Genomic DNA, 12,326 nt, shown 5'->3' on the forward strand with positions numbered 1-12,326 from the left:
TTCCAGTGTGTCCTCTTTCCGTGTAAATATTAGTTTAGTGCTTTAGAGTGTATAAGATTTGGGGATTCCTTTGTTGAGATGGGGTGAAGGTGAAGATGGTTAGGTGAGACAGTTAGGAATTAACTAATTTGAATTACTTAATACCCTGAGGACAGTTTGTGTCTTCCAGAAGAAGCCCTTGAGGGAAGAGGGCGTAGAACATTTAAAAACAAAACAAAACCTTGTTTAGTAAATCTCTACAACTTGAGTACATGTTTAGGAATATGCTATCTGTGGCTTTTTAAAATTATTATTTCTTATTTTACAATAAAACTGGTTTTGGTATTGTGCTGCTAAGAAAGTAGACCATGCCAGGAGGCCTTTACAAGTGCAACGGGAATTTTAAAAATAAATTGATACATAAAAGGTAAAATCCATTCTGGCTGATCAGAAATTGAAGCCTGTAGGATGTTATGAGTCCCATCCATCAGAGAAGGTACTAGGTCTTTAGCAGCAGGCTTACATTTCTTTGGCCAGACTACTTATATTATAGCAGCATAAGTAAAAGATGAGGGAGATGGGCACTCAGTTGAGATTCTGAGTGGCATAGCAGGAGTACAGGGAGAAAAGGGAAGTGGCGTTAAAGTCTGTGACCCATACTTAGAGCACGGTGAGGCCTTTGCCTTTCCATTATATTGTACTGTGGCCCAGGTGGAAGGGTTGAGATATGAAATGCTTATCTCTTGAGGTGCTGCTCTGTAGGATGATTTGGAAAGTCATTTTCCTGAAGCACATGCCCTGTTTAGCCTCCCGTCCCTCTCCTTTTAATATAATATCACTTTCCCTTTGCTCCTGAGGCTGCTAGGTAGTATCATGTTTTCTTTCAGTTTATTCATACAGCAGTTGTTTACTTTCTATCTGGGAACTTTCTTTAGTCTCCCTTATAATGCACCTCCATGTGGAATCTTTGCATTCGGCCTGCCTGTCCAATCTCATAGAATGTGCACTGAGAAAACTAATTGGAGAGATAAATTGGTCCTGATGTGCATGACTGATCAAGAGCAAAGTACCTTAATTTCAGATGCCTTCAGAGAGATTTTTCTTTAACCTCTGCTTTTAAGAGGAAGATTATAAAGCATTATCGTTACTTCAGGTCAGAATTATATTGCTTTTGGTCAAAAGCTGTTGTAAGATTTGCAAAGTAATAGAAACAAAGTAATCTAGAGATAAATTATAAAGATCAAAGCAATTCAAAATTAAAGTGAATTTGAGCGCAAGCATAGGTATGGATTTAGAGTTATAAAAGATACCATCAGACCACACATCATTATGTCTTTTTAACTATAGCTTCCAAAGTAGCTTTAATTTTTAATATTTTTAGTGAAAAGCAAGAGACTTTTTATTTGAGTATATTGTCCATAGTTGAACACTAGTTAAAATTGGCCCAGGCAAATTCCAGATATAACAAAAAGGTGATTTGGAGGTAATATGGAAGGTCCTGCAGCACATACTAGGTACCATTCTTGGTTTATGTCTTTGACTATATGTTATTTGCCAGTTATTTCCAAATATGTTAACTCTGGCTTCCTTCCTTGTCTTTAGACTTGCATTTCTATCTAGTTGTGGAAATTTTTACCTGGGTATCTAATAAGTACTTCAGACACTTTAATGTGTCTCAAACTGATTTTTTTTAAATTTATTTTTTAGTCTCTTCTCCAACTTGCCTCTCCTTCCTTATTTCTATATTTTGACTTACGGCTTTATTATTCTCTTCTGTAATTAACCTTTACTCTGCTCTTTCCAAATTACCGACTCGTATTATGACCTTTGATATCTCTTTCAGATCTAGCCATCTACTCCATCCCCACTGTCACTGCTCATTGTGCACCTTCACTACCTTTTTTTTTTTTTTTTGCGATACGCGGGCCTCTCACTGGTGTGGCCTCTCCCGTTGCGGAGCACAGGCTTCGGACGCACAGGTTCAGCAGCCATGGCTCACGGGCCCAGCCATTCCACGGCATGTGGGATCTTCCTGGACCGGGCACGAACCCGTGTCCCCTGCATCGGCAGGCGGACTCTCAACCACTGCGCCACCAGGGAAGCCCTATTCTTTTAAAAATTATTATTGTTATAAAAGTAATGAATGCTTTAAAAAAATTCAGACTCTTTAGAAGTTTATAAAGTAAAAAATCCCCTGTTTCTTCTCTCCCAATTCTACTTCTCTCACGTAAAGACTGTTTCTGTTTGGTGTATATGATGCCAGACATTTTCTATGCATTTTTAAACATACAGATATGTATGTGTAGAAATACAGTAATCTCAAATACTCTACCATCTTTTGTTTGGACCATTAAAACAGATTCCTCTGTGGTCTCCCTGCCATTAACCCCTCCCTACTCCGGCCATTGCCAGAGTTATCTACCTAAGTAGCAAATCTTAACTCTGCCTAAAGGGCTCTGCTTGTTCCCTATTGCCTATACGATAAGGACCAACCCCATAGTATTGCGTGTATAGAAACCCTTCATAGTCTGGGCCCAGTATCTGTCTCCAGCCTCGCTCCTCACCACTTCTGCCTTGTTCCTTACCTCCAGTGCTACTATTCCCTGGATTGGCCAGGTCTCATTATGACTCCCTACCGTTGTACATATGCTCAGTCGCTTCTCTACCTGGCAAGTTTCTACTCATTCTTCAAGATCCTGCTCATCTGTTGCCTCCTTTGTAGAGGTGTCTTTCCCACTTTTCCCAAGCATAGATAATGGCTCTTTCTTCTGTTTCTTTAGTACCTTAATCATCTTTTTTTTTTTTTTGGTCTGTTTGTATGTCTCTCCCTTAGTTATTTGTGAGCTTTTTAAAAAGCAGGACTCTTGTCTTAGCATCATTTTATGTCTGATATTCTACTTAGCACGTAACAGGCATTCAATAAATGTTTGGTAAATAAACATGTTTGTAATTTAGATCTGCATTACTATAAAGACCTATCTAAGGTAAAGAAAATAAAATTTTAGATCCCATCAAATTTTTAAGCCATTTAATATTTTGTGAGTTTTGCTACATTATGTCACTTTGGGCCTTTTAAGGACAGTAGTACAATTTCAGCATGACCTTATTTCTTAACTGATAAAAGAACTCAGCTTTTAATGGAATACTATACTATATTTTAAATGAGTTAGATCTATATAGAGATGGGAAGAGATATACAAGATATATAGTGAAGTAAAAAGTGAGTTGCGTAACAGTTTGATACTATATTTAAGAAAAGTAGAGTCAGTATGTTATACTTTAAAAAAAGAAATCCAGACAAACATAAATCAGATTATTATCTTTATTTCCTTTTTTCTTTTATTCTCCAATCTTGTAATAGATTCTTTTATGTGTAACTCTGTAATGTTTGCATTTTTGTACTGTGAGCATGTACTTTTATAAGCAAAAAAAAAAAAGAGAGACCAAAACAAAACAAATTACCCGTCAGTTTTTTTTTTTTTTTTTTTTTTTTTTTTGCGGTACGCGGGCCTCTCACTGTTGTGGCCTCTCCCGTTGCGGACGGAGCACAGGCTCCGGACGCGCAGGCTCAGCGGCCATGGCTCACGGGCCCAGCCGCTCCGCGGCATGTGGGATCTTCCCGGACCGGGGCACGAACCTGTGTCCCCTGCATCGGCAGGCAGACTCTCAACCACTGCACCACCAGGGAAGCCCTACCCGTCAGTTTTTAACCTTTCATATTCTTCTTCATACAGAAGTAAAGTCTTGATAGCTGAATTTTTTTGTTTTCATTTTGTTTTGTTTTTAGTTTGCCCAGAAAGTTAGAAAATATCTTTAAGTAAAACTGAAATACTTAAAGGTATGAGTCTGAAGACATTTTAGCTATATATGTCAGATCCAGTCAGTTAATTATTTTAGGACCTGCTTTGGATAGTGTAATATACTAGGTGCTGAAGTAGAATATGAAGGATATGTTTTCTATTGTGTAGTGACTACAGCTTATTCTGGGTAGCAGAAATTCTTGAGTAGCACTTTGTGGAGGAGATAAAATGAGTAATAATCCTATAATTACATATTTTAAGTATATATTTTTTTTGTCTTTTTAAGTTATTTTATTTTTGGCTGCATTGGGTCTTCATTGCTGCCCACGGGCTTTCTCTAGTTGACGTGAGCGGGGGCTACTCCTCAATGCAGTGCACAGGCTTCTCATTGTGGTGGCTTCTCTTGTTGCAGAGCACGGGCTCTAGGTGCGTGGGCTTCAGTAATTGTGGCGCTCCGGCTCAACAGTTGTGACTTGTGGGCTTTAGAGCGCAGGCTCAGTAGTTGTGGCGCACGGGCTTAGTTGCTCTGCAGCATGTGGGATCCTCCTGGACCAGGGCTCGAACCCGTGTCCCATGCGCTGGCAGGCGGATTCTCAACCACTGTGCCACCAGGGAAGTCCCTAAGTATATTCTCTTTAAACTGAAAATTTTTCTTTATATTTTGAGAGTGATATTTTATTTCAGTGTCCTATTTTCAGAAACTGAAAAATAAGAATTTCTTTGAAGTCAAATTGTAGAGGACATTTGCTGGTAGGTAAGACATGATAATAAAAAATAAGGTAGCATAAGGAAACAATTTTTTAATGATTAAATAGTGAAGATTTTTAATATAAACTGAAGTATTATTTCCTAATAAACGTACCATATCTGATTCTGAATTGTCACTTAGATTATTACTCAGTGAAAGTATAATATATAGTTGCTATTCACAAAAGTATTTTTAGATATATTAAGTTGATACTTTTTATAATATAAGTTTCACTCAATAATTGTTAACTTAATATCTTTGCTTACCATTTGCTAAGTGGCTACCAAGATAGGGTTTAGTCTAAAGCTTCAGGGTTCTAAAACACATTGAAAATAATTCGAGATGTTTTTATCTGTAAAATAAAACATAACTCTAATCGAAAGGACTTGCTTTAAGTATTAAACCTCTCTGAAAATAAGATATTCTTTTTATGATGGAGATTCCACTGTGTTTGCTTCATTTTCTTTGCTTCCTACTGAAGAAGTTCTTAGTGCACTTGCAAAGAGCATAAGGAGTCGTGTCAGAGGTCAGCTATTTGAGTCCATTTTCCCACAGTCGCCTGGTGTGAGTGATCTTTTACTGTGTTTTAAAAAATGGGCAAGGATTAAAGAGGATTAGAAAGAATATTACCCTCCTGAATATAGGCCCAAGGCACTAAGGGTAGAGAACCCAGCCAGGCAGCAAATGGGCTTTGCTTGACCAGGACACAACCTCTGCTGCATTCCTTTAAGAAACTGAATGGGAAATGTTAAGTCCCCAAACTGGATTAGTAAATAATCTCATAGCTTGTGACATCTGCTAAAATAAATTGATAAGCAGACTGCATTCTTACAGTTTGAGGAGAGAGCTAGAGACATCAAGACTAAGAGTAATTATTCTTTTTATCTTTTTGCTTTTTAATTTCACCTTTATTGGGGTATAGGAATAAGAGTAATTCAAGATGAGCATTAAGCTCAGTGAGTGTTGGAAAGGCACATTCCATAAACAAAAAAGAAAAATTACTTTAGATGTATTAATACCATGAGTACATATGTATTGATTAATAACCTAAGGCTTAAAATTTAAAACCACTTCAATTATTTTTAGAATTCTTCCTGTTTGTAGTAGTTTTACAAAGTGTTTCACACATTCAACTGTTTAATTTATGTTGTTTATCTTATTAGCTTGTGTAAATGACCTGAGGAACTTAGAATTTGAAATGTGAGAATATATCTTTTAAGACACCTTTGGAATGTTTCTCTTTTTATATCTTATAATAGATGTTAATGTAGTTTGGACCATATGACACATAATTTGGTATCAAATTATTGAAAACCAAAGAGGTTGTTTCACACCTAGTCTAGTAGGGGAGGTGTACTCTGGCCCCAGTCTTTGGAAGAAGTAGTTAGCTAACTAAATATTTTTTAAAAGATTTTGTTTTAAGTTGACCACTTTAATAATAAAGATGATGTACAAGTGTAATTTTGCATCTTTCTTCATGTAATTAGTATATTTGATTAGTGCAGTAACTGATCATGCTGCTTTTGTTATGGATTATAATATTAAGGCAAGTATTTTCTTCAAGAGTTTAGAATTTAATTTCATATGTGAATAAGAATTGATAGGTTATAACTTCTTTAACAGGCACACTCACTTATCCTTCTTTAACAGGCACACTCACTCATCTTGCACTATGTTCTCAAGTCTCAAGAATTAAAATTGTTCAAGTTGGCCCTGTACATTGAATATGTCCTCCTGTTCTTCTCCCCACCATACCCCCCAGCCTGCTCATCCACATTCCACCTGTCTTTATATATCAGCTCAAATCCCAAATTCTATCAAGTGGTTTAAATCATAATTCATACCTCTTAAACATAGAATTACCATATATAGCCTAGCAATTCCACTCCTAGGTAACCCAAGAGAGATGAAAACATTTGTTCACATGAAAATTCATACACAAATGTTTATTGCGGCATTATTCATAATAGCCAAAAGGTGAAAACCAAACGTCAATCAAATGATGAATGGATAAACAACTGTGGTCTGTCCATACAATAGAATATTATTCAGCCACAAAAAAGAATGGGGTCCTGATACATGCTACAACATGGGTGTATGCTAAGTGAAATAAACCAGTCACAAAAGACCCTATATTATGTGATTCTGTTTGTATGAAATATCTGGAATAGGCAAATCTATAGAGACAGAGAGTATATTAGTGGTTGCTTAGAGCTTAGGGGGATTGTGGGTGTAGAGAGTGATAACTAAAGAGTATGGGGTTTCCTTATTTTAAAATTTTTATTGAAGTATAGTTGATTTACAATGTTGTGTCAATTTCTACTGTAGGGCAAAGTGATTCAGTTATACACATATATATGTTCTTTTTCATATTCTTTTCCATTATGGTTTATCACAGGATATTGAATATAGTTCCTTGTGCTATATAGCAGAAACTTGTTGTTTATCCATTCTCTATATAATAGTTTGCATCTGCTAATCCCAAACTTCCAATTCATCCCTCCCCCACCCCCTCTCCCCTTGGCAACCATAAGTCTGTTCTCTATGTCCATGAGTCTGTTTCTGTTTCATAAAAGTTCACTTGGGTCATATTTTATTTTATTTTATTTTATTTTATTTTTTATTTTTTAAAATTTATTTTATTTTTGGCTGTGTCGGGTCTTAGTTATGGCATGGGGGATCTTTCGTTGCAGCATGTGGACTTCTCTCTAGTTGTGGCACGCAGGCTCCAGAGCATGTGGGCTCTGTAGTTGTGGCATGCAGGCTCCAGAGCGCATGAGCTCTGTAGTTGTGGCACGCAGGCTTAGTTTCCCCACGTCATGTGGGATCTTAGTTCCCTGACCAGAGATTGAACCCGTGTCCCCTGCATTGGAAGGCGGATTCTTAACCACTGGACCACGAGGGAAGTCCCTGGGTCATATTTGAGATTACACATATAAATGATATCATATGGTATTTGTCTTTCTCTTTCTGACTTACTTCACTTAGTATGATTATCTCTAGGTCCATCCATGTTTCTGCAAATGGAATTATTTCATTCTTTTTATGGCTGAGTAGTATTCGATTGTATATATGTATAACATCTTTATCCATTCATCTGTCAGTGGACTTTTAGGTTGGCTATTGTAAATAGTGCTGCAGTGAACATTGGGATGCATGAATCTTTTCGAATTATAGTTTTCTCCGGATATATGCCCAGGAATGGGATTGCTGGACCATATGGTAACTCTATTTTTAGTTTTTTTGAGGAACCTCCATACTGTTATCCATAGAGGCTGCACCAATATACATTTGGGATTTCCTTTTGAAGTGATGAAAATGTTCTAAAATTGTGGTGATGGTTGCACATATCTGTGAACATACTAAAAACCATTGAATTGTGGACTTTAAATGGGTGAACTGTAAAGCATGTGAATTATATCTCAATAAAGCTGTTATTAAAAACTAAATTAAAAAATTAATACCTCCTATCCATATTCCTGTATACATCTGTACCTCTAGTGAAGCACTTACCATAGTCTGGTTATAATTTTTTTTTTTAAATTTGGCTGCGTAGGGTTCTAGTTGCGTCACATGGGATCTTCATTGCAGCATGTGAGATCTTTCCTTGTGGTGTGCAGGCCCATCATTGTGGCGCAGAGCGCATGGGCTCAGTAGTTGCAGCATGCGGGCTCTCTAGTTGTGATGCATGGGCTCTAGAGCACGCAGGCTCAGTAGCTGTGGCACGCGAGCTTAGTTGCCCCGAGGCATATGGGATCTTAGTTCCCCACCCAGGGATCAAACCTGCGTCCCCTGCAGTGGAAGGTGGATTCTTAACCACTGGACCACAGGGAAGTCCCAGTCTGGTTAAAATTTTTAACTTAAGCAATCTGTCTTTCTCGGGAGTTCCCTGGCGGTCCAGTGGTTGGGACTCTGCGCTTTCAACTGCCAGGGGCCCAGGTTCAATCCCAGGTTGGGGAACTAGGATCCCACAAGCCGTGCAGTGCGGCCGAGAAAATAGAAAAAGAAATCTGTCTTTCTCATTACCTTAGGAAGCTCTAGAGAATAGTGTTCTGGCATTCCCTAACAAGCATAGTGATTTGCACTCAGTAAATATTACTTTAATTGAACTTATTAACAATTAAATTCCTTCACTATAGAAGGGGAATAAAGAAAAAATATTGAATGTTGCCCCAACGTGTTATTCCAAAATTGTGTTTTATAATTTTTTACACTTATTCTTTTTTGGAAAAGTAAGTAATTTCCTCCAACATTATTTCCTCAGCTTGAGTTTCCATTTGTGTTTAGTAAAGTCACACATAAACCATTTATTACCTTATTTTTACCTATAGGAATGTTCTGATCTTTGGAATTTGCATTTATATAAGCATTTTGTCAGTAGGACCTTCATGTCATTTCAACTAGCTTAATGTTTGTTTGTTTTTTAAATCAAAATTAACTTTATAAAATTTGAACCTACACTTTTGTGGATGTTTGAATCGAGCATAATTTTTCTTTTTTTTCTGTGGTGTGTCTATGTGTGTGTGTTATTTTTCTAGTATTTACTAGAGATGAAAAGTCTCATTTTACCTCCAGAACACATTCTGAAACGGGGCGATAGTGAAGCAATTGCCTATGCTTTCTTTCATCTTCAGCACTGGAAGCGAATAGAAGGTGCTCTTAATCTGTTACAGTGTACATGGGAAGGCAGTAAGTATTCTTTTCCAAATGCAACACTAATCTTTCTGACTAATTATTCCATTCACAGGCAGTCTTTTTGTAATGAGATTGTGAGTTTCTTTAAGGAGCTGTTCAGATTGGTTTCGAAGTGAACTCAGTGGTGTTTATTGGTTTACTGGTAGAAGAAACGTGTAATGTGCTTATATTAATGCCACATTTAGGAAAAACAGAATGAGAAACTGTTTGGGTATTCTGCTATATGTTCACTTAAATTAAGTATTTATAAGGAAAGAATGGAAACTTATATCCCTTCATTTATAAGTTTTTTAATGTGGTTAGCTATTGTTCTAATATTTTAAAAATTGGACTTTTTGTTTTTGGTTTTGTTTTGAGATGTGTACAACATGAAACTATTTTCCTCATTACTGATATCAATTCGATTCTTTAAAAATTTTTTTAAATTGTGGTAAAATACATATAACATTAAAATTACCACTTTAAACATTTTAAAATGTACAGTTCAGTGACATACATGTACATTGTTGTGCAACCATCACCATTATCCTTCCCCCAAATTTTTTCATCACCCCAAAATGAAATTCTCTACCCATTAAACAATAACTCCCCATTCTTTCCTCCTCCCCAGTCCCCTGGTAACCATTCTATTTTCTGTCTCTATGAGTTTGACTACTCTAGGTATCTCATATAAGTGGAATCATACAATATTTCACTTAATATTTCAGTATTTCACTTAATATTTCAATATTTCATTATGGTAAGTAAAATGTTAATATTTCACTTACCATAATGTTATAGCATGTGTCAGAGTTTTATTCCTTTTTAAGGCTGAGTAATATTCCATTGTAAGTATATACAAAATTTTGTTTATCCATTCATCCATCAATGGACACTTGGGCTGTTTCTACCTTTTGACTATTGTGAATAATGCTGTTACGAACGTGGGTACATAAATATCTGTTCAAGTTCTTGCTTTCATTTCTTTTGGGTGTATACCTAGAAGTGGAATTGCTAGATCATATAATTTTGTGTTTAATTTTTTGAGGAACCACCATACTATTTTCTATAGCCGCTGAACCATTTTACATTCCACTAGCAATGCACAGGGGTTTCACTTTCTTTATATCCTTGCCAATACTTGTTATTTCCTGTTTTTTTTGGTAATAGCATCCTAATGGGTATGGAGAAGTATCTCATTTAGATTTTGATTTGCATTTCCCTAATAATTAGTAATGTTGAACATCTTTTTATGTGTTAATTGGCTATTCGTACATTTCTTTGGCGAAGTGGATTATTTTCCACTAACTACCAGATCTCTCATTTGTAACTTCTTAAAATCACCCATCAGTGAAAATTCAAAAATAAATTCAATGTTCATTCACTAAAATTGGTTAACCTCCTCAAAGTTTGCACTGAGGCACCTTTGGGTATTACAGCAAATTCACAAGAGTGCCATGGGATATTTTAAATTTTTAGTAGAAACATAGCAATACACCATTCAAACTGTAGCTCTAGATAGTTCACGGTTTCAACATTAGATAGCTCTCCATTCTCTATTTTTTTCAGTGTTGTCATAGCTTTGCAAAGCTGGGTTTTGTTAGTTGCTGTGATTAAAAGAAGTACCACACCAGGGGCTTCCCTGGTGGCGCAGTGGTTGGGAGTCTGCCTGCCGATGCAGGGGACGCGGGTTCATGCCCCGGTCCAGGAGGATCCCACATGCCGCGGAGCGGCTGGCCCCGTGAGCCATGGCCGCTGGGCCTGTGCATCTGGGGCCTGTGCTCCACAACGGGAGAGGCCTCAGCAGTGAGAGGCCTGTGTACCGCAAAAAAAAAAAAAAAAAAAAAAAGAAGTACCACGCAAAAATCAGTGTGGAACAGGAAATGAAGATAGTGGTGTCCAATGTGATTCCAAGGTTCGAGAAATTATGCAGTGCCCAACAGGCTCATATATCCCATTAGGAAGAAATGATGGTTATTTAAAAATAAAGTAACTATTTTTTTCGTTAATTTATGTGGGTTTTTTTTCATATCGCTGCTAAGTTATTAGAACAAAAACTTTTGAAGTTGATCAGACCCACTACTTAATAAGTGGAATTGTTAGATATTTCTTTCAGTGTAGGGGCATCAATAGCAAATTACTGAGACACGAAGGACACCACATGTCCTTGAACCAAGAAAATTTGGGAACCTCTGCATTAACATCTTGCTGAGGGTCAGACGCTGTGCTTGATACTGACAATATACAGATTAATGAAAGTGGGACTACTAAAACTGAGGAGCTGGATGTTTTGGGGTAATTAGACTTTCTTTTGCTTTTTCTCCAGTAGTCTGTATGCTTCTCAAAACCAGGTGCTCTATCTCATTCACCTGGTATGTGTCTTCAGTGCCTAGTGTTCTGCTTGGCACCTAGGAAGTTTTCAATAAGTATATGATTTATTCTGTATTTCATGAATAATCATCTTGATGAATGATTTCCTAGTGCCACTGATTTGCTCTGTGACTTTGGAAAAATCACTATATTTTATTGTAGCAAAACAAAATCCATATTTTAACAAAAGTTTTTAGAGCCAAGGACTAAGGGAAAAACAAAAACCTTATCTCGGGCTTCCCTGGTGGTGCAGTGGTTGGGAGTCCGCCTGCCGATGCAGGGGACACGGGTTCGTGCCCCGGTCTGGGAGGATCCCGCATGCCGTGGAGCGGCTGGGCCCGTGAACCATGGCCGCTGAGCTTGCGCGTCCGGAGCCTGTGCTCCGCAATGGGAGAGGCCACAGCAGTGAGAGGCCCACATACCGCAAAAAAAAAAAAAAAAAAAAAAAAAAACCTTATCTCAACTTTGATAGTTGAGTAGGTCAATAAGGATTTCTTCTTTAAGAAGTTTGTAGGAGTTGATGATAATCTAGATGAGGGATGGGTAAACTTTTTCTGTAAAGGGCCAGATGGTAAATATTTAGTTTTTGTGGGCCATAGTCTCTGTCACAACTACCCAACTCTTATAGCATGAAAGCAGCCTTATATAATATATAAATGAACAGGCATGGCTGTATTCTAATAAAATTTTATTTACAAAAACAGTGGGCCAGGTCTGGCCAAAGGTGATCCATTTAGGTACTTAATTTAGATACT

At 37.2% G+C, this 12,326-nt stretch overlaps 1 protein-coding gene across 5 annotated transcripts in view; it reads left to right on the plus strand.

Annotated features, from left to right (window-relative positions):
- ST7L (suppression of tumorigenicity 7 like) overlaps nt 1-12,326 on the plus strand; it is a gene marked incomplete at its 5' end in the record, with an annotated part of 67,500 nt that overhangs the window by 48,996 nt on the left and 6,178 nt on the right. For all 5 annotated transcript variants that reach the window (XM_081225939.1, XM_081225938.1, XM_081225936.1 and 2 more), the window contains one exon: nt 9,066-9,216. In XM_081225939.1, the coding sequence (XP_081082065.1) occupies nt 9,066-9,216 (151 nt within the window). The remainder of the gene's footprint in view (nt 1-9,065; nt 9,217-12,326) is intronic.

This window comes from Mesoplodon bidens, assembly GCF_964165515.1.
Source record: "Mesoplodon bidens genome assembly, chromosome: 2".
Lineage (NCBI taxonomy): Eukaryota > Metazoa > Chordata > Mammalia > Artiodactyla > Ziphiidae > Mesoplodon > Mesoplodon bidens.